The 27,769-nt window shown below is 16.9% G+C and overlaps 10 protein-coding genes across 10 annotated transcripts; 7 read left to right on the top strand and 3 right to left on the bottom strand.

The window, feature by feature from the left end:
* Positions 1–133: 133 nt before the first annotated feature.
* Positions 134–916, top strand: PRELSG_1407400 (ribosomal RNA methyltransferase, putative; the record flags this gene model as incomplete). Its single annotated transcript, XM_028679120.1, has 1 exon — positions 134–916. The coding sequence occupies one exon, from the start codon at positions 134–136 to the stop codon at positions 914–916; it is 783 nt and encodes a 260-aa protein (XP_028534865.1).
* Positions 917–1,792: 876 nt separating this feature from the next.
* Positions 1,793–6,070, top strand: PRELSG_1407500 (conserved Plasmodium protein, unknown function; the record flags this gene model as incomplete). The annotated part of the gene is made up of 1 exon (XM_028679121.1): positions 1,793–6,070. One exon carries the CDS (start codon positions 1,793–1,795, stop codon positions 6,068–6,070), a length of 4,278 nt encoding a protein of 1,425 aa, XP_028534866.1.
* A 377-nt stretch (positions 6,071–6,447) lies between these two features.
* On the bottom strand, positions 6,448–7,589 carry PRELSG_1407600 (conserved Plasmodium protein, unknown function; the record flags this gene model as incomplete). The annotated part of the gene is made up of 2 exons (XM_028679122.1): positions 6,448–7,328; positions 7,508–7,589. The coding sequence occupies 2 exons, from the start codon at positions 7,587–7,589 to the stop codon at positions 6,448–6,450; spliced, it is 963 nt and encodes a 320-aa protein (XP_028534867.1).
* Positions 7,590–8,237: 648 nt separating this feature from the next.
* Positions 8,238–8,768, top strand: PRELSG_1407700 (conserved Plasmodium protein, unknown function; the record flags this gene model as incomplete). The annotated part of the gene is made up of 1 exon (XM_028679124.1): positions 8,238–8,768. The coding sequence occupies one exon, from the start codon at positions 8,238–8,240 to the stop codon at positions 8,766–8,768; it is 531 nt and encodes a 176-aa protein (XP_028534868.1).
* Positions 8,769–9,404: 636 nt separating this feature from the next.
* OSCP (mitochondrial ATP synthase delta subunit, putative) lies at positions 9,405–10,145 on the top strand (the record flags this gene model as incomplete). Its single annotated transcript, XM_028679125.1, has 1 exon — positions 9,405–10,145. One exon carries the CDS (start codon positions 9,405–9,407, stop codon positions 10,143–10,145), a length of 741 nt encoding a protein of 246 aa, XP_028534869.1.
* A 914-nt stretch (positions 10,146–11,059) lies between these two features.
* On the top strand, positions 11,060–14,023 carry PRELSG_1407900 (conserved Plasmodium protein, unknown function; the record flags this gene model as incomplete). The annotated part of the gene is made up of 1 exon (XM_028679126.1): positions 11,060–14,023. One exon carries the CDS (start codon positions 11,060–11,062, stop codon positions 14,021–14,023), a length of 2,964 nt encoding a protein of 987 aa, XP_028534870.1.
* A 621-nt stretch (positions 14,024–14,644) lies between these two features.
* Positions 14,645–15,162, top strand: PRELSG_1408000 (conserved Plasmodium protein, unknown function; the record flags this gene model as incomplete). Its single annotated transcript, XM_028679127.1, has 2 exons — positions 14,645–14,750; positions 14,834–15,162. The coding sequence occupies 2 exons, from the start codon at positions 14,645–14,647 to the stop codon at positions 15,160–15,162; spliced, it is 435 nt and encodes a 144-aa protein (XP_028534871.1).
* Positions 15,163–16,447: 1,285 nt separating this feature from the next.
* On the bottom strand, positions 16,448–17,737 carry PRELSG_1408100 (hypothetical protein; the record flags this gene model as incomplete). The annotated part of the gene is made up of 1 exon (XM_028679128.1): positions 16,448–17,737. The coding sequence occupies one exon, from the start codon at positions 17,735–17,737 to the stop codon at positions 16,448–16,450; it is 1,290 nt and encodes a 429-aa protein (XP_028534872.1).
* Positions 17,738–19,778: 2,041 nt separating this feature from the next.
* Positions 19,779–20,513, bottom strand: PRELSG_1408200 (zinc finger protein, putative; the record flags this gene model as incomplete). The annotated part of the gene is made up of 1 exon (XM_028679129.1): positions 19,779–20,513. The coding sequence occupies one exon, from the start codon at positions 20,511–20,513 to the stop codon at positions 19,779–19,781; it is 735 nt and encodes a 244-aa protein (XP_028534873.1).
* A 1,866-nt stretch (positions 20,514–22,379) lies between these two features.
* On the top strand, positions 22,380–25,679 carry PRELSG_1408300 (conserved Plasmodium protein, unknown function; the record flags this gene model as incomplete). The annotated part of the gene is made up of 1 exon (XM_028679130.1): positions 22,380–25,679. The coding sequence occupies one exon, from the start codon at positions 22,380–22,382 to the stop codon at positions 25,677–25,679; it is 3,300 nt and encodes a 1,099-aa protein (XP_028534874.1).
* Positions 25,680–27,769: the final 2,090 nt, after the last annotated feature.

The following is a 27,769-nucleotide window of genomic DNA, read 5'->3' on the forward strand; positions in this document are numbered from 1 at the left end:
AAAAAAAATAACCCGAAAAAAAAAAAAAAATAAAATAAATATAAGAAATAAATACACTATAAAAATGCAATAAATAAATATAAAAAAAATCAAATGTAAGAATGTGATGTAATAAATTAATAAGAAATAAAAAATGAGATTAATATTACAAAGCATAAATGAGAAAAAAAATTTTTTATTTCAAAATAATATAATAAGATTATATAAGGAAGCTTTACCTAAAGTTTTTAATAAAAAAAGTAATCATTCAAGTAAATGGATTCAAAGACAAATAACAGATAGATATGTTTTAAAAGCTAAAAATGAAAATTATAGAAGTAGAGCTGCATATAAATTAATTGAATTAGATAATAAATATCTTTTTTTAAAAAAGAATAAAGTAATATTAGATATTGGTTGTTATCCTGGTAGTTGGTGTCAGGTTATTTTAGAAAGAACAAAGAATTACTCTAATGAAATTATTGCAATTGATAAGAAAATAATGGATCCCTTGCCAAATGTACATTTCATTAAAGGAGAAATAGGAAAAGATAATATTGATAATAAATTAAAAGAATTATTACAAGGCAGAAAGATTGACATTATATTAAGTGACGCAGCTGTTGCCTGTATTGGTAATAAAATTGATGATCATTTAAATTCATGTGAATTAACTTTATCAATAACTAATTTTATGGAAAAGTATATAAATATTGGTGGTATTTATATTGTTAAAATGTACCTAGGTAGTCAAACAGATAATCTAAAAACTTATCTAAAAACAATTTTTCAATTTGTTAATACTGCTAAACCCAAAGCTTCAAGAAGTGAATCAAGAGAAATTTACTTAGTTTGTAGGAATTTTCAGGGAAGAAAAAAAATTAGTGAAGACATTCAGATTAAAGGAGCATTCTCCTTAAAAGAAGGATATTACTAAATAAAAATTAATTTATGAAAAATAAAAATATAACTTTTTTATTACTATTATTTATTTATTTATTTTTTTTTTTTTGCTAAATTATTCTTGTACAATGTATTTCTGAAATTTTTTAACATTAATAATATGTAATAATTTTATCAATTTTTTTGTATTTTATGAAAAGAAATATATATTTTTTCTTTAAAGAAAAGAGAGAAAAAAAAATAATATACTTAATCTTTAAAAAGGCGTTTTATGTAAAATTTTTTTAAAATAATTATTTAAAAAAGTTTTCACTGATTTAAAAAAAAAAGAATTTCTAAATTATATTTATTTATATTCTTTTATGATAATATTTTTTTAATTATGGGAATATTACCAACTTCTCTCTTTATTCAAAGATATTTTTATTTTTTTGTTTATGTACATAACTTTTCAATTAACATTAATAATTAGGGCACTTTTAATAAGTATATTTTTAAAAAATATTAAGCAATTTTAAAATATACATAAACAAACACATTTATATAGTATGTTTTTATATTTTAGAATTTCATAAAATAAAAAATACATAAAAATTAAATGCACTACCAAATGTATACATACTGTTATTGCTTATTATTTTAATATTTATTTTCTTATCCATTTAGTTTTTTCATACATTCTTAAAAAAAAAAAAAAAAAAAGAGCACACTATTTAATAATATTTAAAAGAAGGAATCTTAATCTTAAATATAGTTACTATAAATATACATTATTATCTTTAAAGCTTATTTAATTTCAATAAAAATGAAGTTACAAATAATGAAAACAAATGAGATTATCTTTTTTCAGTAGAAATAAAATTTCAGAAAAAAAAAAAAATAAATAAAATAAAAAATAATTATTAAGAAAATGAATAAATCAGACAAAAAATTCATTTTAAAATTATTTAAAATTAAAAATGGTAATATAAATTTATTAAAAAATAGAATTACTCATTTCAGTATTAATAATAAATGTATGCATATAGTTTTATGTAATAATACACTGATAAAATATTACGTGGAGGAAAATGAATTATCATATGTTGACTTTTACAATAAAAAAGCAACGAATAATAAAGCTGAAATAAGGTCAATATATTTTGATAATAATTGTTATCATGGTTTTATTTGCTTAGCAAATAAGGAATATATATATGTTCATTTTGAAAATAATATCATAAAAAATTTATTAAAATTAAAAAAATATAATATCAAGTGCTTATGCTTTAATAATTATACTGAAATAAGAAATACATTTCCATTTATAATAGGTACTAAGGATGGAGAAATAATTGAAATGAACATAAGCAATAAAGCAAAAAATAAAGAACATGAAGTCATATTCTGCAGCGAAAAATTATCCATTCTTGATATAAATATGATAAATATTAATATTAGTACAACTAATGAAATCTTAAGAATTATTTATTTTACTACTAGCAATAGTTTACATGAATTAAGCTATACAATAAAAAATAATAAAATTTATAATTCTGAAAAAAGTGAATCAAATTTTAGTGAAGATAAAAAAAAAGAAAAAAGTTTTATTATGAATTCAAGTCAAGATACAAAAGTTTATGAAAGCTGCGTTGACTCATTATGTTCTATTTTAAAAATTGAAAATATAAGAAATAAAAATTATTTATTTTGGCTGAATGGATGTTGTATATTTATTAGTAAAATTAATAATCAAAAAAAAAAATTATATTTAAGAAATAATACTAGAAAATTAGGACTTACGAAAAATAAAACATTTGATAATTTTAAGGAAAATGATTATTTATCCTGTTCATCTTCATCATATGATTCTGATAGTGATATTAATATTTTATATTTTAATGAAAAAGAAGAAATAAAGGAGGGAAGTAAAAAATATATAAACAAAAAAAAAAATTATAGAAATAATTATTTTAGTAAGGATGAAGAATATAACAAGAAATTAAATAAGGAATTTTATTTAGACAGTAATTATGTTATTGTAAATTTCTTAGATTTAAATATATTTACAAATGATAATATAAACAATTCTATTTTTACCAATTCATTTTATAAATCCTTAAATTATAAATTTGGGAAAATAGGAGATAATTCTAGTAATTCTAATTTTCAGAAAAAAAAAAAAAAATTAAATGAAAAAAGTAGTGAACTAAAAGATTATGAAAAGAAAGTGTCTACTATAGTAGATATGTGTGTGAATGATTTTTACATTTTCTTATTATTAGAAGAAAAACTAATTATTATTAACAATGTAAATTTTAAAAAGGTATACGAGCAAACGTTATCTATAGAAACATATGGTGAAGTTATAAGAATAATGAAAGATAATTTTGATAATCAAATATGGTTAAGCACATCTAAATATATATTTAAAATTTTAATAAATAAAAATAATAATAATGATATGATATATTTGCATTTAAAAAAAAATAATTACAAACAGATATTAGAATCTAGTAATAATAATGAAAAGATTAAAATAAAAAAGTACTTATTAAAAAATAATAAATATGAAATAGATCATTATAAATACGCAAATATAAGCAATGAAGAAATGTTAATATCTTTTTTGCATAAAAAGCAATACTTTCTTTTATCCAATTTTTTATATAATAATATTCATTGTTTCAGTAATATTGTAAGAATTGCTTTGTTTATTTGGTTAATTCAACTTTATGTTTACTCAATTGATTTATATAATTATTTATATTGTATTACTTCTTACTATTATACACCAGGAGAAAAAGAAAAAACTATTTCACATAATCAATTAGAAAACCCAAAAAGTAAAATGAAAGAGAACGAAAAAGAGTTAACCAATTTTTCAGATGAATCAAAAGAAAGCTTAGATATTTCTAATGAAAATTTACAGAAATCTGATGAATATTTAGAAGAATTAGATGAATGTTTAGAAGAAATAGATGAATGTTCAGAAGAAAAAGTACAGTTCTTAGAAGAATCAGATGAATGTTTAGAAGAATCATGTGAAAATTGTTATCAATCAAGTGATATAATTCAAGAATCAAGTGAGACTTCACAAGATTTATCAAATGAAAACTATAATAAGTTATATAAAAGTGAAGATGAACAAAATATTGGTTATGTGGAAACGAAAAAAAAAGAAATTAAAAGAGAAATTAATATAAAACATATAACTCATGAGAAAAAAACAGAGCATTATATGAATCAACTGAATGATAAAGATCATTTCTTAAATAATTTAAATAAAAGAAGTGACCAGAATAATAGTAATAGTAATGAGAATCATAGGGATAATAATAATAATTCTACAAATATTTCAAATGATTATATTAATGGAATAAAAATACTTAAAGAAAATAATAAATATATAAAGAATAATAAAAAGTATTTCCTTTTATTTTTCGAGAAACTAATAAATAATGAAGAAAAAAAGGAAAATAAATGTAATTTTGATTTTTCTAAAGGGAAAAAAATGAATATAAAAATAATAACTGAAAGTGATAATTTTTATATTTTATTAAAAATATATAAAATGAAAAACGTAGAAATTTTTAATTTTTTAAAAAATCAGGAGAATCTTATTGTAAGTGACATAGAAAAATATAAAAAATATTTCTTAAGTAACGATGACAATAAATATACAAATTATGAAAAAGATCATATAAGAATCAAGAAAAAATTATATAAACTTGTATACACATATAAGTGCCTTGAAGTATGTATTTATATAATAATACTATTAAAACATTTTAAGAATTTTTTTCAACTAAATGAAGTTATCTTTGATATATTTCAAAGTTTCAACAAAATTAATTTTTTATTGTTATACAAATATATAAATAATGATTTTAATTATATTATAAATTATTATATTAATAACAATAAATATAATTTGTTATTTAATGTAATTATATTATTTCCACAGAATGTCTTATTAGATGTTTTACAAGGACATGCCTTTATATTATTTCTTCATAAACCTCAGAAATTTGTTGATTTACTAATTTTTTATGATAACTTAATTGATGACTATTCTAATATAATTATTTGTATGTTCATAGTTATTTTCTTTTTTAAAAACTATAATAGAACTGAAGAAAAAAAACAAAAATATAATAAATGTAATAACATATATCTCAAATATACTAATGCATGTATAAGATTTTTAGAATATGCTTCCAATAAATTGATAGAAGATAATATTTTAGAAAAAAAAGAAAATTATGTTTATACATTTGAGTGCACATGGAAGAATAATTATATTATAAACTGCTTACTTATTTTATATATAGAAGAAGATGAAAATGAAAAAATAAAAAATTTTTTAAATAGATTAAAATCATCAACTACTCATTTTGATTATTTGTTTATCATTAGATTTTTAAAAGAAAGAAAAAAAGAAAATTTTATTCCTCATATTTATATCTTAATGAAATATTATGAAGAAGCAGTAGATAAGTCATTAGAATTAAATGATTACAAAATTGCTAAAAGTGCTGTTTTATTGTGTGATGATGAAGAAGAAAAAAAAAAATTATTTCTTAAGATAATTAAGCATGTTTCAAAAAATTTGAATGATAAAAACGTAAAAGAAATAATAAATCTCGTAAGAGATTCTAATTCTATATTGAATTTGCATGATATTTTACCTTATATCAATGAAAATACCATCATTGAATATTTAAAAAAAGACATATGTTCTTTATTAGGTATATACAATTTAAAAATAAAAGCAAAAAAAGAAGAGATTAAAGAAAATTTACAAACAATAGAATTATTAAACAAGGATATTAAAAATGCTAGAAAAAAACATATTATTTTAGATAAAAACGATATATGCTTTATTTGCAATAAAACTATTTATTATAAAAAATTTTATGTCTTTTCATGTAATCATTATTTTCATAGTGCTTGTGCTCTAAACATTTATTTAAATTCTAAATCTAAGGAAGAATTATTTCAATTTTTTTCCATTCTTCATAATTACAAAAATTCTCTTATCAATCAAAAGGATAAAGATACCTTAGTTTATGAAATGAAAATTGATGATATATTAACTGAAGAATGCTTTATATGCGGTAGTTTTTCTATAAATTCCGTTTTTCAAAGTTTTATTTCACAAAATGAATATGAATTAATTGACAGCTGGATCATATCAAAAGATTAATAATTGCAAAAAAAAAATTTTTTTTTTTTTTCTAATTTACCTTTAGAAAAAATTAGTAATTTTAACAAAAAATTTGTGAAAATAGAAAAATTATGAGCATCTTAAAAATCAGAAAAACTTAAAAAAATTATAAAAAAATATATATTCAAAACTTAATGAAAATAAAAGCAAATAATGTAAATATGGTAATAAAAAGGCCCTCTTTCCCTCTCTCCCCCCCAAAATAAAGGTTAGAAAATAAAAAAATACTTGTTTTTTTATTTTATATTTTATCTATATTTTAATTTTCCTTATTTTTTTTCGTAAATTTATAGTTTTATTATTTATTTATTTATTTTTTAATTATTATTCCTATTATTATCATTATTTATTTTTTTTTAAAAACAATTTTTATTAACAAATGGCAAAAAATTTGATGAAAATATAAAGGATGCATAAGATGGATAAAGAGGATCTTTCTTTAAATTTTCTTCAGTTAAATGAAAATTTTCATTTTTTTCTTGACATAATTTATTTTCATTAATATTTTTACTTATATTTTGATCCAAATCATTTGAATACTTTTTTTTGTAATAATCATATATGGTCATAGGGGGGAAGTTAATTGAAGAAGGAATAAAAAAAATAAAAGGGGGATCTAATTTAAATTTTCTATTCATTAATAATGGTGTTGTACATTTAGTTAGACATATTTCACATTTCCTTTTTTTGTTTTTTTCTTTTAAAATTAATTCAACATACTTATTTTGTACATCATCAAAAGTTCTTTTCATTTTCCACGAAATATATAACCAAGGATCCCCAAAAGTAACGTCATAATAATTTAAATAAAATTTTAGCTGTTGTTCATCTTCTGTTGTCCAAATCTTATTTTCATTTTCTAAAGGAGGTGCTTGAAAATTTTTAACAAAATCATCATATGAATCTTCAGGATATAATCCATAATTAAATTTATTTATAAATTTCCATAATTTTCTTCTTTGCTCATTACTTAAGCATTCTATAGTAAATAATTCTTTGGGGGTAATTGTGATAAATTCTTGCCAACTTTTAAAAGATTTTTCTATTTCATCAATATTTTCACCTATATCTATTTTTTCTAAAAATGTTCTAATATCCCAATTTTTTGGAGGTTCTTTTGCGCAACTTTTTAGAAGTTCCTTTTTCTCTAGTTCTATTTCTTCTGTTTTTTGTCTTCTTAAATGTTGTCTAAACAATTTCAAATCAAAGAATCTCCTTTTCTTCTTTATCAAAGGACCTATAAAAAGAAAATATTATTCGTACGTAACTTTATTTTATTATTATTTTATTTTATTTTTTTTTTGGCAAATTATTTAATGCCCTATGCTTTCTATTATCCTTTCTATTATTTTTTTTCTTTTTTTTTTCATTTTTTTTTTTTTCAATTTTTTGTTATCTCATTTTATTATTTGTAACCTGTATCATCTGAATTCATACGACATACAGACGTATGTAATAATCTAATGTTTTTAAAAATTCTAATCGATAATTTATTCATTAAAAAAAAAAAAAGGTATATAAAATTTATATATATAAGTTTGACTAGAAATATAATACTTTTATAGTTTTATTTTATATATTTCTATTAATTCTTTAAAATGAATGTTTATATTCTTAATATATTTAAAAAAAAAATTGGTATAACTGTCATGCTTCCTACAATAAAATATTTATTTTTTATATATAAAGTTCATTAATCTATATATTACATAAATATATGTATGTTTTTTTTTTCATTTTTGATAATATAATAAAAAATACTACAAGGCTGATATTTTTATACAAGAAATTTTAAAAGCAATTAATAAATTAGATTCTATTTAAAAAAAATTTTTAATTCTTCAATAAATAAGAAACAATGCTTCCTTAATATATGCATATTTTTTATAAAACACAATTTAATGTATTACAATAAAAATATTGTTTCTAAATTTTTTTTTTTCTTATCTTTTTTTTATAATACTCTTTTTTATAGTGAAAAAAAAAAAAATAAACTTTATTATTAAATTTCTTTTATTTCTTATATTAGCATATTTCTTTGTGTATATTTTTTTTTTTTTAATATATTTTCTTTTGCAATATACATCGAAAAGTTCTTTTTATTTTTACTATTGTCATTTCACTTAATAAATAAGCCTGCTTGAATATGAATATTTATCATATAAATCATATATCATTTATTGAATTACCTTTACGTTACTTTACAACAGTACAATTATATAAACCTTCGAAATTTAGAGATATAAAGAAAAAATTGTTTCTAAAGAAAAAACTTTTTAAGATATTTAATAAAAAGAAAGACGTTGATATAAAGAATGATGTTTTTTACAATATAATATCTGAATATCAAAAAAACAAAATAAGAATTTATAAAAATAATAAATATAATGTGTGTGAAAATTGTGAGAAAAGTCCAAGTTTTGAAAACATTCTTTTTAAAAGTAGTACTTTTGGTTATTTAGAATTACAATATATTTTATCTACTTTCTTACATTACGAAAAAAGTAGATTAAAAAAAGAAGATATTTTAACTTTAAGTAATTTTTTTAATTTATCCGAAAAAGAATTATATAATTATTTATGTGGGAATGAGTTAATACCTCAAAAATATATAGAGACTGATGTTATAAAAAATCTCCTAAAATTTATAAATATTAATCATCCTTCTTTGAATTAAGTTTACATTTTTTTTCATAAAAATAATTTTATAGTTTTATTTTATTTTTTAAATGTATTCTTAAAATGTTTAAATGTATAAAAACACTAAATAATTCCCCTTTTTTTTTTTTTTTTCTTTTTTAAAAATTAAAACTGATTTTCATTAGAATGCTTTGTTAAAATAATTTTTTTTTTATAAAATTTTTGTGTAAACATTTTTTAAATAAAGAAGCATTTTTAAAACATAACAAAACTACAATTTTTTTTTTTTAAACTTTAAAAAAAATACAAAATAAGTAAGTAATTACGATTTTTTTCTTTTAGAAAATATCAAGAAAATTGTATATTATACAATTTTTTTCGTATATACATAAAAAAATACATATATATATGTATACATATGTATATTTATATTTTTTTTTAATTAAAATTTATTATTAAATTATAAAAGAGAGTATTTAAAATTTTAACATTTTTTTTTTTTTTTTAAATATATAATTTCATTTTTTCTTTTTTTTATTGAATTAACTAAATAATAATAATAAATAAAAATTATATAAATTAAAAAAAATATAATAGTAACTATTATAAAAATAAAATTTTAAGTATTTTTTTTTCATAAATTTTTTTTGGGAATAACTGAATTATATATAAAATGAAAACTTTTAATTATTGTAATTATCGTTATTTAAGTAATTTACTAAACAAAAATATAGCAAATTATGTTTTAAAAAATAATTATTCCTTCTATATATTAGGTAAAAGAAATGTAGATTACCTTAAAAAAAACATTAATTTTTCCAGATATTTTAGTAGTTCACAAGAAAAAAATACTGATGATTACTTTTTATGTATGGGAGATAATATAGAAAAACGATATAGTTTAGCATTATATAATGTAGGAAAAAGAAATAATAAAATAAATGAAATAGCAAATGATTTATTATTTATTAAAAACAGTTTACTTAAAGATAGAACATTTCTTAACTTTTTAAGCACACCAAATATTGAGCGCAAAGAAAAATTAGATTTTTTAAAAAATGAATGTAAAAAATTTAATAACTTTAATAATATAACATTAAATTTTTTGGAATCCTTATTTGATTCTAAAAGAATGAATTTTTTACAAAAAATAATAGAAGAATTTGAATTATTACTTATGAAAGATAAAAAAGAAATAAAATGTGTTGTTTATACAGCAAAAGAAATTGATAATAATTACAAAAAAAAAATTCATGATTCAATTGTTTTTAAATTAAAGAATGAATTAAAACCTTTAATAGAATATAAAACAGATAAGTTTATTTTAGGTGGACTAATTTTACAAATAGGAAATCAAGTTTTTGACTTCTCAGCCAAATCAAAAATTGAAAAAATTAGAAGTACTCTGTCGTAATATTTTTTAAGGAATAATTTTAAATATATTACACACATCTTTATTTTTAATATTATTTCGTAATATTATTTTACTTTTATTTTCATTTTTATTTTTATTTTAATTTTTATTTTATTTTTTTTTTTTTTTGTTTATATATATTTAAGGATTCTCCTAAGTGTTATATATTTATTATCTTTATAAAACTATACATTATATTTTTTTTTTATTAATATAAAAAACAATAAAAAAAAAATATCTTTTAATATATATCATTAATTTTACATATTCTTTTTAAAGTATAAAATTATATATTGTGTAAATTTTATTGATGTATTTTTTTTTTTATTATTATTATTAAAATTTAAGAGGTTAATCTAAAAAAGTAAAATTATTTTTCAAACATTCTTTGTTTTTTTCATTTAGATATATAATAGCATTTTCCTTTAACCTTTGGTATTTGTTCATATGTCAATATATAAGAAAATTTTAATAATTTTAAAAACTTATCCATTTCTTACAGTTTTCTTCTTGACAATATAAGAAACAAAACATGGTTTTTGAAAAAATATTATTTCATTTAAATTTTTTCTTCTGAACTTATTCATTTGTTTTAATTTATAGATATATATATATATATATATATATATATATGTATATTTATTTATTTAAATATTTTATTGTTTTTCATTTTTTTTAAATATTTCTCACAAAAATGTTTTTTCTTAAACCCTATAAGAATTTTATGTATGGTCGTTAAAGTGCAAAGATTCTGATGTAAGTTTTTTGTTTAAAATTATTGTTGAATATTAATGGCATTGTATTAAACTAAATATAAAAAATTTTTAATAAGAAAATAATAAAATTTTTTTTTTTATAGTAAATAAAAAATTTTAAAACTATATATTTTTATATTTTAAAATTAACAATATAAAATGGAAGAGAAAATTAAATTATACATAAATGATTTAAACTTTTTAGAATTATGTTATTTAATAGATAAGGAAAAATTAAAAATTGATACTATAGCTGAATGTATATGTTCTAATAATCTATTAATTATTTCGAAAGTATTAGAGAAATGTGAAAATCATAATTTAAAAAAAAATATATTGGAAGAATTAGATAATGAAATTGTAAAGAAGGATAATATAAAGATTTTTTTATATATAAAAAATTATGTCTTTCTTTTATATAAAATCCTTCTTCTTTTTGATAAAATTAATTTAGAAGTAAATAAAAAGTTATGTGAATTTTTTCTTATATATTCATTAAAACTAATTATTTTTTATAACGAAAAAGAATTCATAAAAAGTATTCTTATTGATTTGATTATTAATTTAGACTGTAAAAAAGATACTTACGATAAATTATTTTTAGGTAAACTTCAAAAAAACTTATATGACTTTTATTGTTTCATTTATTTACCTAATTTTATTTTTTTAAATTCTCTGTTAATTTATTTATATGCTAATGTAAAATATGATTTAAATGAAAATTTAAAAAATGAAACAGTGCAACAAATCTCATTTGCTTTAAAAGAAATTAATAATTTTTTTGAAAATTTAGTCTGTAAAAATAAGCATATAGAAGAAATAAATAACTTTCAAAATTCGGAACAATTTTTACATATGAACTGTTCTAACAGTGATTTTTTATTTGATAGAGAATGCTTATATGATACCATTAATAAAACAAATATAAAAATAATTTATAAAAAATGCAACTTTTCTCTTTTGTACAGTTATATTCAATTTTCATTTAATACAAATAAATATTCATTAGATAAAAATGAATATGATAAAAATTACAATTTCAGAAATATAAACATAAATAACTTTCTGTTGTTACTTAAAATTTTATCTCCACATTTTTTATTATGGGTATCTAAAATGGAAAACCAACAGGAAAATGAAAAAAGAGAAGATAATAATATACAAAGTATGATTCCAAAAAATGAAAAAACAGATTATTACTGTTTTAACTATATATACATAATTAATGATTTTGAAGTTAACTATCTTAGAGAGGCTAATGATTGCTTTTTTTTCTTTTTTTTTTCTTTGTTATCCTTAAATAAAATCAATAAAAATTTGAATGAAGACATAGATACTTTAATGAATAATATAATATATAATTATCGTTCTTTTTTTGAACAAAGGTATAGTTTTTTAGTGGAATCAGAACCAATTTTATCTCGGAAGGTGAAGAAAAACAATAAAATAGTAATTATGGAAATTACAAATGTAGATAAAAAGGCAAATAATGAAAATGAAAGCTTGTGTGAAAGAAAAACAAATCCTAACGAAATAGAACAAGAAATAAATAAAAATTATGAATTTTTTTGCAAAACTACTTCGGATATTTTACTTAAAAACTCCAATCAAATATCTATAAAATTAAAAAGTTTAATAATATGGGGATATCTATATTTTGATGATATGGACGAATTAAATTTTTTTAATTTAGTAAATATATTTATTTTTAATGACAAGTTTACTTATAATAAAAGTGAAGATATAAATGAATTTTTATATAAAAAAAATGACTTCTTTATTTATAATTATAAAGTTTTCAAAAACAGCTATGAATACAAGACTCTAAGTTTTAAGTATATGGATACATTTTCAAATTATATTTCCTTTTTTATTCTTAATGTTATTATTATATTAGCTAAAATTTACTTGTATTCCAATTTTACTCAATTTGAGAAAAAATTGGAGTGTATTAAAAAAGATTATAATGAAAATGAAGAAGAAATACAAATAGTTAATAATCATAAAAATATAAACTATTTAGATAAAATAATTAATAAAGAATATAAAAATAAAATTAAAAATTATACAGAAAATAGTATAAAAAACAATATGAAAAATTATTTGAAAAGTAATATAAAAATAGACATAAAAGATAATATAGAAGATGAGAAAATTAAAATAAGTGAAGATATTATTTCAGATGAAACGAAAAAAAATTTAAATAAACTTTGTAATGATATCATGAATTCATATTTTCATTTTAAGGTTCATTCTACTAATGAAAAAATAGAAATTTTTTTTAATGAATTACTATTTATTTGTTTTAAATTAATTAATTACCCTTTTAAAAATGTTCAAAAAATGTGTTTGTCTTCTATTTCCTTGATGATATCTAAGATTAATATTCGTAATTATTTTAATTACATTAACAAAAAAGTGGAAGTATTAATTACTTTTATAGATGATAAGTTTTATGATCAAAATGAAGTTATTAAAAACTATATTAATATAAAATGTAAAGTTACAAAATATATGAATTTAAATTTCATTAAATCAGTAGAATATTTAATTCATATATGCTTCTTAAAAGTATCCAATAGAGCATTGTGCTCAATAATTGCCAAACATATTTTAGCATGTTTTCATTATCATCCCCATTTATTTTCTTTTGTTTTATATAAATATCTTAATATCATTTTTTATTTAATGGAAACTAACAATATTAATTTTATAATAAATTCATTGAAATGTCTATTTATATTATATAAAATAAATTCAAAAGAAATGAAAATTTACAGCAGTGATATAGTATATAGATTACATTTACTATTTAATATATTTTACGAAAATAATTTAAATTTATGTGATAATAATACTTCTAAGTTTAATGAAAATTCAATAAATAATTATGATGTTAATTCTAATAATATAATATCCTTTTTAAAGAATTATTTTTTTAATGTTTCTCAAGTAGAAAAAAGTAAAAAGGAAATGCTACTACACATTAAGCTGATATTATATTGCATATATAATACTTGTTCTAAAAGTGAATATCTTAAATTAATTCATATTTTTTCAAAATATCCAGAACAATTTAAAGATTATTCTAAAAAATTTCAAGTTTTTTCATCTTTTTGGTAAATATTTATTCATTTTTACTAAAAAAAAAAATATGTCTATTTTTTCAAAATATTAAACTTTAATAATATATATTTATTTTAGTATACAATTTTTTAAAAAAATGTGTTTGTATATTAATTTTCTTTTTAAAACATCTACTTTTTTTTTTATCTTTCATAATTTTTTTTTTTTTTACGTAAATAAACATATTAAATAAAAAATTCTTAAGTATTTTCTATTAATATTGACTTAATATAATGTGAATATTTTTAATATCTGTAATTAAAAAAAAAAAATTATTTATTTTAAATATACATTTTTTTTAACCTTTTGGGTGTATAGATATTTTTGTTTTATTTTATATTAGTGCTTACTAGTGCAAATTAAGAAAAAAAGAATTTTCTTTAAATTTATTAGTATATATATATATTATAAAAATAGATACATAAGTATCATTCTATACAAAATATATCTTAGATATGAAAAAATTAAGTAAAAAAATTAAATAATATATATACAGAGGGAGATAGAAAAAAAGACAATTTTTAATACACGCACATATTAAAATGAACTAAAATGTAAAACAATTGTTTTTATAAAACTACTACGAAGTATATAAAATGACTAATCATCTAAGTAAAAATGAAAAAGAATTCAGTAATATTATATTTCATAATTTTTATCTTTGGTCGAATTTTATCAGTAAGTGCTATACAAAGAAAGAATTTAAAAAGGAATTTAAAAAATGGTAATAAATATAGATATAACATTTTTCATTTATTATTCTATATTTCACATATTTTCTTTTTTTCCTTTTTTATAAACTTTAAGGAAATAAAAATAATGAAGATTTACATATAGAGGAGTATTTAATGAATTTTGAAATTATGAAAGATAAAAGTAATATATCATATATGCAATTAGATTCATCAACATTTTTTAACATCTTAGCATCAACTAGCTTAATGAGAAATTCCGGTGGGGCCATGTCGCAACCACCCATTTATAGATATGTACCAAACATTCATGACAATGATGAAAATATTGGAGCTCGTTTAGTTTTTTTTCTATTTATAATATTTATTTTTTTTGTTGTATTCTTTATTTTTTATTTTATTTTCAAACATCATGTAAAACACGTAAAATTTATGAACAGTTAATAATAATTTATTAATAGTATAATTTCATTTTATTTTATTTTTTTAATCTATATGCTAATTTTTTATATATTATTTTAAAAAAATTATATATTTATTTATGAATAGACATATATATATATATACAAATCAATTTTATAAATTGAAATATAGAAAATAACATTATTTTATCATTCCAAAAAAAAAAAAAATTTTAATAACTTTTTTTTTCTAATTTAAAAAAAATTTATACAATTAATAATCATATTATTTAAAAGATTTTTTTTTAAAACTTAAAGCCCTAATTTTTAGTATTAAGGTATAAATAGTGAATCATGTGTTTTCTTTTTAAGAATTATTTTTCCATCATAATTATTTTATTGAAAAAATAGGGAAATTTTTTAATTATATTTTATTTTACTAAATTTTGTAAATATGTTTTTTTTTAAATCAGAAAGATTGTGTAATACTTATTTAAAAAAAAAAAAATAATACTTTATTGTAAATGCAACATTTAGAATAAAAACAAAAGTACAAAAAGAAATATTTTTAACTTAAAAATTACGAAGTATAATTACAATTTATTCTATTTTTTTAATAATTATATTAAAGTTATTATAAATAAAAATTTATTTATAAATAAGGGTAAGTGGTTATTGTCTATTATGACAATATGTGTATACTTATAAAAAAGCTCAATAAAAATAAAAAAGCTTTATTTTTGTATTATTTATTTATTTTACTTTTTTTTTTTTTTATTTTAATATGAAAAAAGAAAATTAACTAATTTTAATTATAAATAATTTTTATAGTATATATAAAAATATATAATCGTGGATATAGGAATTTTTTTTAAAAAATATACACCAGCATTATTTCTTTTTTAATATTCTATGAGATCATAGCATTTTTTATCTATGTTCTATATATATATTAATTAATATTTCTAACGTTATACCTTTAAAATTATTTTTCTTTTATATTTTTCATAAAATATATGTTATTTTTCTTTATATGAACCTTATAGTATCTTCAGTTATTCAATTTATTTTACCATTATATTAGATTTAGTAATCTTATGTTTTTAACGATTATTTTTCCGTGTATGTTTTTTTATATACACAAACTGGTAATTTTATTTATTCAATTTTTATTTTTATTTTTTATTTCTATATATGTTTTTTATTTTTATTGTTTTTTTTTTATATTTAAAACATAAAATAGCATATGCTTTTTTATGTCTTCTTTTTGATAAATGTTCATCAATTTTCTTTAGATAACAATTTGAATTTACCATTTTTCATGTAAATTAATTGTTCTTGTAATTTTTTACTTTTTTTATGTTATTTAAAATGAAGTTTTTTTTTTTCTTTAATTTTTCTTTAGGTTTTTTATTTTTTTTTTCATCTATTAATTCTTCTTTATTTTGTAATTTTTCTTTTTCCTTATCTTCTTCCTTTTCCTTATCTTCCTTTTCCTTATCTTCTTCCTTTTGATCCCATATATTTTTGCAAATTTTCTTTTTTTTTTTTTTTACTTCTTCATTGTTTCCTGAATTTATATTTTCGTCATCTTTTTCGAAGTTATTCTTCATCTTTTCTGTTTTAGTTTTTTTATCTTTTTTTTTTTCTTTCTGTCTTGTTTGATCATTCATTGTATATTTTTTCTGTTTTTTGTGTATACTATAATTAACATTTTTATTTTCTCTTAAATAATTGTTCGTGTTTTTATGAAATATATTTTGCTCATATTTCATAAATTTACTTGGATTAGATTTATAAAAATATGAGAAAATAAGCGATTTATCCCTTTTAATATTTTCCTTTTTACATTTTCTATTAACTATCTTTTTTTCATGTAAAGTATTTTCATATTGTAATACTCTTTTTTCATTAAAATTTTCTATTAAATTTTCCTTTAAAGCTTTATTTCTAGCATTTTTTAGTTCAATATTTTTTTCTTTTTTAGATACAATACTTTTAACTGAATTTATATTTTTATATTCATTGAATTTAGATAATTCGAAATTATTCATTTTATTGTGCAACACTTTAGATACAATTATTTTTTTATTCATCTTATTTGTATTATTTTTATTTTCTTTTTGTAATTCTTTAAAAATTTCGAAATCCTTATCTTTTTTTAAATCTTCATTTTTCCCTTCTTTTTGAAATTTATAATTGTAATTGTGATTTTGCTCTTTTTCTTCAATGTTACTTTTTTTCACAAAGTTATAAGAATTCTCATCTTTATCAAACCACCTATTTTTTTCTTTTTCCCCATTTTTTATTAGTTCTAATATTTTATTTTTTAAGGCCAGATTATTTTTTATACAGTTTCTTTTTTCAGAAAAACTGTACTTGCATTTGGGAATGCAACATTCTACTTCATTCAATACGTTGTTCTTTGAATCAGAATTTTTGATTAAATATGTTAACTTCTGAAAGTTTTTATTTTGCAATTTTTCTTTTGAATACGTATCATTCTTTTTTAAATTTGTTTTTCCTTTTGTAATTATTTTTTTAGCACTATCACAACCAGTTTTTGACATATATAATTGTTTCTTATCTTCATTATATTTTAATTTAATTTCTATCATTTTTTAAAAAAATAAAATTTAAAATATAATTTTATATACTTTTTTTTCTTATATATTATTTCTTTTATGTCAATATTTTCAAAAGTATAAAATTTCGTTTCCGTTTTTTATGTAGAAAAAAATGTATAATAAAATGAAGTCTTGCAAGTGTAACTAGAATAAGAATAAAACTTTCATATTTTTGTAATATTATAAGTATACTTTTTTCTTTTTGTATTTATTATGAAAAAGAAAAAAATATAACTTTAAATTAAAATACTTAAATAATTTAATTTTTTTGTTAATTTGTTGTAGTATAATTTTTTAGATTACTTGTATTTCATAAAACACACCGTTATTTATTTATTTACTCTTTTTTTTTTTTATTTTGTTTTCTTTAAGAAAAAAGAAAGAATAATAATAAAAAAAAAAAAAAAAGATAATGAATAAATTAATAAAAAAAAGGTATCCTAAATTTCTATTTAATTCTAATTTTTATTAGAATTGTAATATATGTATTTTCATAAATTAAAAAGATAAATTTTTGATTATAAACCAAATAAAATTTAACTTCAGAATTTCTCAAAAGCTGGAAATAGTATGATCTAATATTACTTAAAAACAAAATATAATATATTTATATATGTTTTTTAATAAATAATAATTTTTTAATTTATTTATGTAATATATTTTTACATGTAAACAGAATGCATATATATATAAAAAATCTTTTAAAAGTAGATAATTAAAATTTTTTTTTGCCTTTTTCTATAAATACTTCTCTAAAAAAAAAATTATTCTTTTAATTAATTTTGTTCTATAATGAATAGACAGGAATAATTATATTACTTTTAAATTTTTTTTATATATTTAAAAACAAAAATATAAATTAATAGTTGCTAAATATATAAACTAGTAAAGGTAAAAATAATATGCCAAAAAAATATTTCATAAATTTTCTTAAAATTATATTATAGAAAATTACTAGATGAAAATATATAGAATTTTTATATTAACATAATGAATAAAAAATTATTTTATTTTAACAAAAGAATATAAGTTAATGAGATTAGAATATTTATTATAAAGCATTAATTTTAAATATTTTATAATGATTTATCATCTTTTCAAAAATTTAATAATTAGAAATTATACTAATATATATTGAATGGGATTTAAGAATTCTTAATAAAAAAGTAGCAATAGTGTAAAAAAGTGCACACACATAAAAGCATATTTCATAAAATGATTTTTATTTATTCCTTTTTCTTTTAAATTATAAAAAAAATTAAAAAAAAAAATTTTCAAGAGTTAATAATTATTTTACTTATAAAAGTTTCTATGTAGACATATATGCGTTCCTGATACTTGAAGAACCATTTATAAATTCAAGAAAAAAAGATAATGCAGAAATAATCTTTTAGAATTAGCTTGATTTTTTTTTTTTCCCCCTTTTTTATTTCTGTTTTCATTAAATTATTTTATATTAATAATAGAACATTTCTTATTTTTAAAATTTAAGTTTTAAAGTTGATAAAGATATTTGTTGGTATGTTTTATAAATATTAAAACAGAAAGGCAAAAAAATAAAAATAGAATAAAATATAGAAGCTTTCAAATAGTAATGTATTTACTTTCTATTTTTTTTTAACTTTTTTTTAAATTACTAATTTAGAATTTTTAAAAAGAGTATAATGCTTCGTTTATAAAAAAAAAAAAAATAAATAAAAATAACAAAAAAAATTAAAAGATATTTAAAAAAAATGAAGAAAATTTATAAAAAAAAATTAATAAGCATGTAAACAGACAATGCTATTATTAGGTGAAACTAAAAAACGCACATAAAAAAAGAGTCAGAAATATTATAAAAATAATAATGAAAGAGAATCACATAAAAATATAGAATAATTGAGAAGAATAAAAAAAAGGGGGAACTAATATTTTTCCTTATTTTAATAATATTAAGTTATAAATATGCCTATATTTAATGAAATTCATATTATAATTATTCCAATATATATAAATATAAATTGTAATATATTTTAATTATAAAAAAATTGTTTTATAGGAGTTCCTTTGATTTATTTAAGACTTCCATAGCAAATGGCATAATCTTATTTCTAATTATTTTTAGGTATAAGAATAAATTTTTACTCATTTTATTAAGAATTAAAGTGTTATCTGTCACAAAATTGTTTTTTTTTTTCATTTTATTTAAGAATTCTACATCTTCTTGAATTTTTTCAGTTAAATGGCTTATTTCTTTCTTAAAATCATTCAAAAATTCTTTATTATTTTCACATAACATTATTAATCCATTTAACTGAGATATGTTACTACATATTGTTGTATAACAATTGGAAATTTTATTAAAAATATTTTCTAAATCAATTGCTTTTTTATCTATTGACAAATTTGGGTATATAATATATTTTAATTCATTTATATAAATAAAACAGTTTTTACATAATCTTATTTTTATATATTTTAGTTTTGCATCTTTCATTAAGTCTATGCTCTTAGCACAATACATACAAAATACTTCTTCGCATAAATCACAAAAAAATTTTTTTGTATTTAAATAATTACTTTGTTTAACAAGGATTTTGCAATTATTACAATAATTTCCTTCTCTTCTTTTTAAACTGCTTGCTTTTAAAAAATTTTTTAAATCAATTGAATTATTATTAATCAAAATTCTCTTAAGCCAACTTTTGCGAGGATCTATTTCTTCTTTTGCAATTTCTCGTTTGTCCATAAAAATTTTTGTTAAGTCTCTACTTAATCTATCATTCATTATTTTTTTGAAAAAATAAAATAGTTACACTAAAATAATATATATATTTATAAGCATAATCATATCTTGAATTTACATTTTTAAAAAAAATTAATATTTTTTTTTAAATGTTATGAAGATGACTAACAGTAATCCTACATGTAACTTGATGTATCATAAATAATTTAAGTTTTAATATTTATATTACGGTACTGAACATTATTAAACACTTAAATATTTATTAAAGAAAAATATTATATTTTAAAATAAGTAATCACTAATATATCCTAATTGAAAATTTACTCTCATTTTTCATTTTTACTTACTAATTAAAGATTAAATTTTTATAAATAAAAAAAAAAAATAAAATAAAATATTAACTTTAATAATATTAAATTTTTTATAGGTTTTTTTTTATTTTTTCTTTTATTTATTTAGTCCTGATTTTAGGAATGCGTGCATTTATAAAATAGAATTTTATTAAATAATTTATTATGATTTTTTTTTTTTTTTCTATAATTTTATTCCTATTATTATTATTGTTATTTTTCTTAATGTTTATATATGTACACATAGAATGATTTTAGGATATATTTTTATTTTATTTTTTATTTTTATGGGATTTAGCTTTTTTTTTTTTTGTTTACTTTATTTTTCTTTTTTTTATTAAGAAATTATTATTTTTTTATTAAAAATAAAAATCGATGTTATACAATTTTTAAGAAACAAAATTATACTTTATTATTAGTGTAAAATTTTATATAAAAATGTATTTTATATTGAATATTTTTTTTATTTATATTAATATAATAATGTTCATCAACAATTAAGAATTTTTTTAAAATATATATGAAGCATATTTGATCACATTTCTTTTTATATTTAACCATAATACATTAGTATACGTAATTACATATGTGAGAAGGAAGTTTATTCAATAGAACATTATATAAAAAAAAGAAGCAAATACATAATTGTGTGTAAATAACTTTTATTTAAGTTTTTTATATATATTTCTTTTTTTATTAAATATATATCATTGCTTTTTCATATAGACTTTGAAATTAAATTAAAATGTTAAGAAATATAATTAGTTATATATATATTTATATTTCTATAGTGTTAAATTATTCATAAAATATTTTAATAAATAAAACATACAAGTTTAAACTTTATTTGTTTTATTTTATTATTTTTTTTTTTATTAAATAGAATTTCTCGTTTTTAATTTTATTAATTTTTTATATTTAAGTTAGAAAAATCAAGATATCAAAATGAGTGAAATCAAATAAAATGCTTAATATAAATATATAAAAATAAACAAAGTGAAAATATTTATAAATATTTAAAAATAAAGTATATATAAGCATATAGCTTTAGTTGGATATAAGAAAAACAAAAAGAAAAATGTAAAAATAAATATATAAATTAACATATAAGCAAGTAATTCAGACAACAAAATTGGTATATATATCTGTGTATATATTTAAGAAAATAAATATATATTTTGTTTGTTAATTTTGAGTTAAATATTAAAAGAATATTTGAATTTGCAAAGAAATAAACAAGAAGGTTAAATGCGAAATAAATTATTAAAATTAGTAAAAGTAAATAAATATAGAATAAAGTATATGTTACAACAAATAAATTATGTTTCTTTAATTTTAAATTAAAGAGATAAAAAATTATAAAATTAAAAATTGATGAGATAGCAAATCATAATTAAATAATAAAATATCAAGATATTTTTGGTTGATTTTTCTTTGTTTTATTTTTTTATTTTTCTATTTTTTTTATTTTTCTATTTTTTTTATTTTTATATTTTATTAGTCTATTTTTTTTTTTTTTATATTTAATATACGAAAGTGTGAAGTATTTACTTTCAATATGAAAAGAACAAAATATAGAAGTTCTAATGATTATAAAAAAATTAAAAAAGATGTATATATAAGTTCAAAAAGAAAAAAAAATGATAGCGATGAAATTAGTGAAGTGGATTATGAAGAAGGAATTAAATATCGTGAAAGTTACAAGCATAAAAAAATGGAATACCATAATGTGGATAACAATAATATGTGTTCTAATTTAGAAAAAAAAGGAAAAGAGAATATCATTTCATTACATAGTAACAAAATAGATTATAATACAAATGATATTTATTCTTTAAACCCTACAAACAATGTAAATAGAAATAGTATTGATGGAAATATAAATAAAATTAATTATGATAATAAAAATAATATACAAAATTTCAGTCATAATAATATTCATATTATTCCAATAAATAATATAAAAACTACTAGTTGTAATAATGTAAAAGTGTTAAATCATAATTTAAATAATAGAGGATCATTAAATAATAATATGAATCTCTATACAAACTCATTAATTAAAATAAATTATGAAGGTGGGAGTAATAAAGAAAAAGAGATAAAAAATTTAAATGAAATAGATTCATCAAAAATAAGTAATTTGCTTATTCCAGAAGATAAATTCTTAGAAGAAAAAAATAATGAGTTAATAAATAAATTTTATGGAAATATAAAAATAAAAAAACCTAATAATAGTTTAATCAATGTTAATTTTGATACAATTACAAAAAAAATAAATACAGATATTAAATTATTGGAGAATTTAGATATGCTAAAATTACAAGAATCAGAAAATTTAGATGATTCTCTAAAAACTCCTTGTATTAGTTCAATAATAAATGATAAAAAAAAAAATTTAGAAATATATGAATTTTGGAAATTCCCTTTGGAAATTTTTGACAAATATATTTTTAAAAATAAAAATCATGATTATGAAAAATGGATATCTAACTGTAGAACTTTATTTATTTTAGGTTTACCATTTCAATTAAATGAATATTATATGTTGCATAGTATAATAGATATATATTATAATAATAAAAATTATGATAGTATATTGGATATAATAGATTTAAACAATGAGGATACTATATATAATAATGTGCAATTATATTGTACTTTTCAGCAAAGTAAAAGAAAATATATAATGTTGGCTGAAAAATTAGGAATTTTAAAGTTTGAATTATTATTTGGAAATGAATTTTATTCAGCAAAAAATGAGTTACTATCTACATATCTTAATTTGAAGTATAGGGAATTTTATAAAATTAATTGTAATAGTGGTGCAATGGGATTATTACATTTTAAAAATGAAAGATTTGCAAGAGAATTTTGGATAACATATTCAAATTATTCATCTTGTTTTTATGAAAAACATATTAAAGTAATCCCTGATATTAATGGTTTGAAAATATTTTTAGAAGCTTCTGTTTTTTATTTAACCCCTGAAAGTTTTATTACACAAATAAATTATAATGAATTGAATGTTGTTTTAAGTAATATACAAAAAAAAAATATTAGTACTATCAATTTAATTAATGAGATGAAAATCTGTTATAATCAGAAAAACATATGGAATCTTATATTTCAAAATATAAGCATTGAAGAATTTCGTAATAAAAACAAAAAAGAACAAAATGAAACAAGAAAAGTGGATGATAGAAATATTAACTTAGAAGATCAATTGATTAATTTTCCTTTTTTATGTAATTCAAGTAATAACTTATTAATTCATATATATGACACTCATATTAATAGATTTTTAATTTCTAGTGGATTATGTTTACTCGCATGCCCCTATTTAGATGAAGAAGCAGGAAATAGAATGGCTGAATTTTTTAAAAAATTTTATTTACTAGATTGGTTCCACTATGATATGGATAAAACTTGCTATTTTTATATTTTTAAAACAGTTTTAAATGTTTTTTGTATATTTAAAAGAAACTTTAAAACATGTTCTGATTATATTGTTTGTTCTGTCTTTTTAAAGCTTCCTTTTGGTATTATTCCAGCTATATATATCAATTTTTCAACCAATTTAAAAGACAAAAATGTAAAAGAGAAAAATAATATTAAATGTTACGATAATGAATCATTTATAAGTAATATAAATAAAAAATTTTCAACATTTAATATAAGCAATAGTAATATTATGAATAATGCCGGTAACAATTTAAAACAACTAAAAAGTTCTCCTGATGTGAATACTGTAATTCCAAGGAAAATAATAAATAGCATAAATTCAATAGAAAATATCAATTTAGAAAATAAAAATATACAAAATAATTGTTCAAAAAGTAAAGTTTTCAAAATGAACAATTTTAATTTATATAATAAAAAAAGTAATGAGAATACCGATATTATTACTTCTAAAAAGAAAAATGATAGTGATAACGTTAATTTAATTGATTCTAGTAAGAATAATTATAAAGATAAAATAATATCAAATATTGCTTATAAAAAATTAAATAACAATGATGATAATAATAACAGCGGTTGTAATAATAGTAATAATAATAATAAAGATAATAACAATAATAATAATAATAATAAAGATAATAGTAATAATAATAATAATAACAATAATAATAATAATAATAAAGATAATAGTAATAATAATAATAATGATAATAATAATAATAATAATAATAATAATAATAATAATAATAATAATAATAATAATAATAATAATAATAATAATGATAATGAAAATTGTAGTATTCATGGAAAAAATGAAAAAGTAAAAAGTGCTATGAGTAGTCTTGGAACATATAATAATACACAAAATATTGATTCAGTATCTGATGGCATTAAAATTAAAAATAATAATGAAGTACAGAGTAATTGTGAATTTAATGTAAATAATTCTAAAAATTATTTAAATATGGAAAATAATAATAATGAAAAAGAATGTGACTCTTATAAAAAAATAGTTGAAGATATTAATGACCACATATTTGCTAATAAAATAGATAATCGAAATAATAATAGTAATACTGGAGGAAATTTTAAAAAACAAAATATAATAAATCCTGAGACTTTAATAAAAAAAAATGAGGATACGAGAAATAAAATGAATTCAAAGAAAAATAAAAAAATTGTAAATATTAAAAAAAATAGAAAAGAGGTACAAAAAAGTAATAAAGATGATATTGATTTAAAAATAATAGAAAAAGAAGATATATCTATAAATAATGTGAAAAGTGAAACGAAAACTGAAAAAAACTTTATTAATGAGAATTATCATAATAATAGTATTTCTGAAAATATTAAAAAAAAAAATGTTAAAAGAAAAAGAATAAAAAAAAAAATATAAAAATTAATAATAAATTAGTAACTAAAAATATGACATCATAAAATTTAAATTTACGTTTAATAAAAAGTGATACAGCTAATTAATTGCAGAAAAGAAAGATACAAGTGTTAAATAATTCTAAAAAGAATTTAAATGTATTGTTGAATAATTGAAAAAAATAATAGAATAAATACAAAATATAGATTGTATATATTCTATACATATATATATAAAGATTAGTGTAAGGGAAAGAGTGATAAGACTTTAATTATTTTTGTGTTCATTTACCTAGTAAAATAAAAAAAAATCAATTATTAACACAATATATATATTTTTTTTTTTTAAAAGTATAAACATTAAAATTTTAATGTTACTTTGAAGAAAACATAAAAATATATATGCATATGCCTATTTTTGCGTAAATATATATATATGCATATATTCCTTTTAGAAAAATTATAAATAAGTAATACATATTTATATTTGTAATTTTATTTTATAATTTTGTTTATTTCATTTATATAACATATAAAATAAATCAAGAAAGAAAATAAATTTTTTTTTATTTATATCTCATCAACTTATAGATAAATACATAAATTTTTATAAATTTATACATATATATATATTTTTTTTTATCATATATATATGACATTGTAATTTTTATATATTTTTCTTTTCCCTTTTCATTCATTTATTTCGTTATTATTGTAACAATGTATTTTTCAATGTTATATTATAATTATATATATATTATTTGTTAATAAATATGCATAGAAGAATTTATCTTTTTTTAATTTTTAAGAAGGTATAATTAAAGTCAGTATTTTTAAAATGCTCTTAATAGCAAGTGCTTAAAATTGAAGCAGACGTTATATTTTATGAAAAGAATTTGAAATTTTTTGCACTGTTTTTTTGTTGTGTACATATAGTTTTTAATATTATATATGTATATATATTTTTAAATTAAGAATTTTATTAATTACACATTTTTTTATTTTTTTGTTCTTAGTTTTGTAATTAGCTTATATGAATATTTTCTCATAATTTTTTTTATATTTTTTAAAATTGTCTTATTTTTTTTTTATTAGTACATATTTTTTAAAAAAAAAATATATATAATTATTTAATAAAAATTTTACTTATTAAATATATAAATTAATATCATTTTTAAGAATTTTTTTTTATTTTAAATATACTGATATTTTATCTTTATATAGATATTTCCTATTCATAAAATTTTAAAAACAACAGTTCTTTTTTTTTTCTTATATAACTCAAAATTTTTTATTATTATTTTATTAGAGATATTTTAATTTTTTATATATTAATATTATTAAAGGTATTTTTTTTTTTAACAATGAGTATATTTACTTTAACAATTACAGAAAAGATATTTTAAATGAAAAGGCAAACATTTTAAAGTGTAATTATTTGTATTTTTTTATTTTTTAATTTTAAAGAAGCATAAATCATATTATTTTAATTGTATTATTTCATTTGTCAATTATTTTACTAAATGATAAGCTTTTTTATTTCTTAAATACATTTTTATATAAAAAAAGAGAAATAAATTTTAAATATTTATAATGATATATAGAATTTTTTTATTGTACACAGTTTTAGTTTTTAATTTTATTTATTGTTAATATTAAAATTTTTTAAAAAAATGCTTATTTTTTTGTATTAATTTCTTATAATTTTTTAAAAGAATTTTCTTTAATATTAGCACCATTTTATTTAATTCTTTATTAAAGAATAAAGTTAAAATTTTTAGAATATTCATACTTACGTAATTGCAAAATTGTATCTCTTTTTAATTTTTTTTTTATATAAATATATGTAAAAATTCTAATTTTAATAGTCTAAATATAATTTTTATTATATAATTTGTATTATTTCTTAACATTTAATTTTTTATAATTAAAAATTTATATTGTCTAATTTTCAATAAAAATTAAAATACCAAAAAAAAAGGAAAATTTATAAACAAAGGTTTTAAAAACAAAATTAGAAGTTTTATAAAAAAAAAATTTTAAGTATTATTCTATAGAAATAATATAAATTTTTTTATGTAGTGTATTTATTTTGTTATAAAAAATATTTTAAAA

Source organism: Plasmodium relictum (assembly GCF_900005765.1).
Source record: "Plasmodium relictum strain SGS1 genome assembly, chromosome: 14".
NCBI classification, from domain to species: Eukaryota; Apicomplexa; class Aconoidasida; order Haemosporida; family Plasmodiidae; genus Plasmodium; species Plasmodium relictum.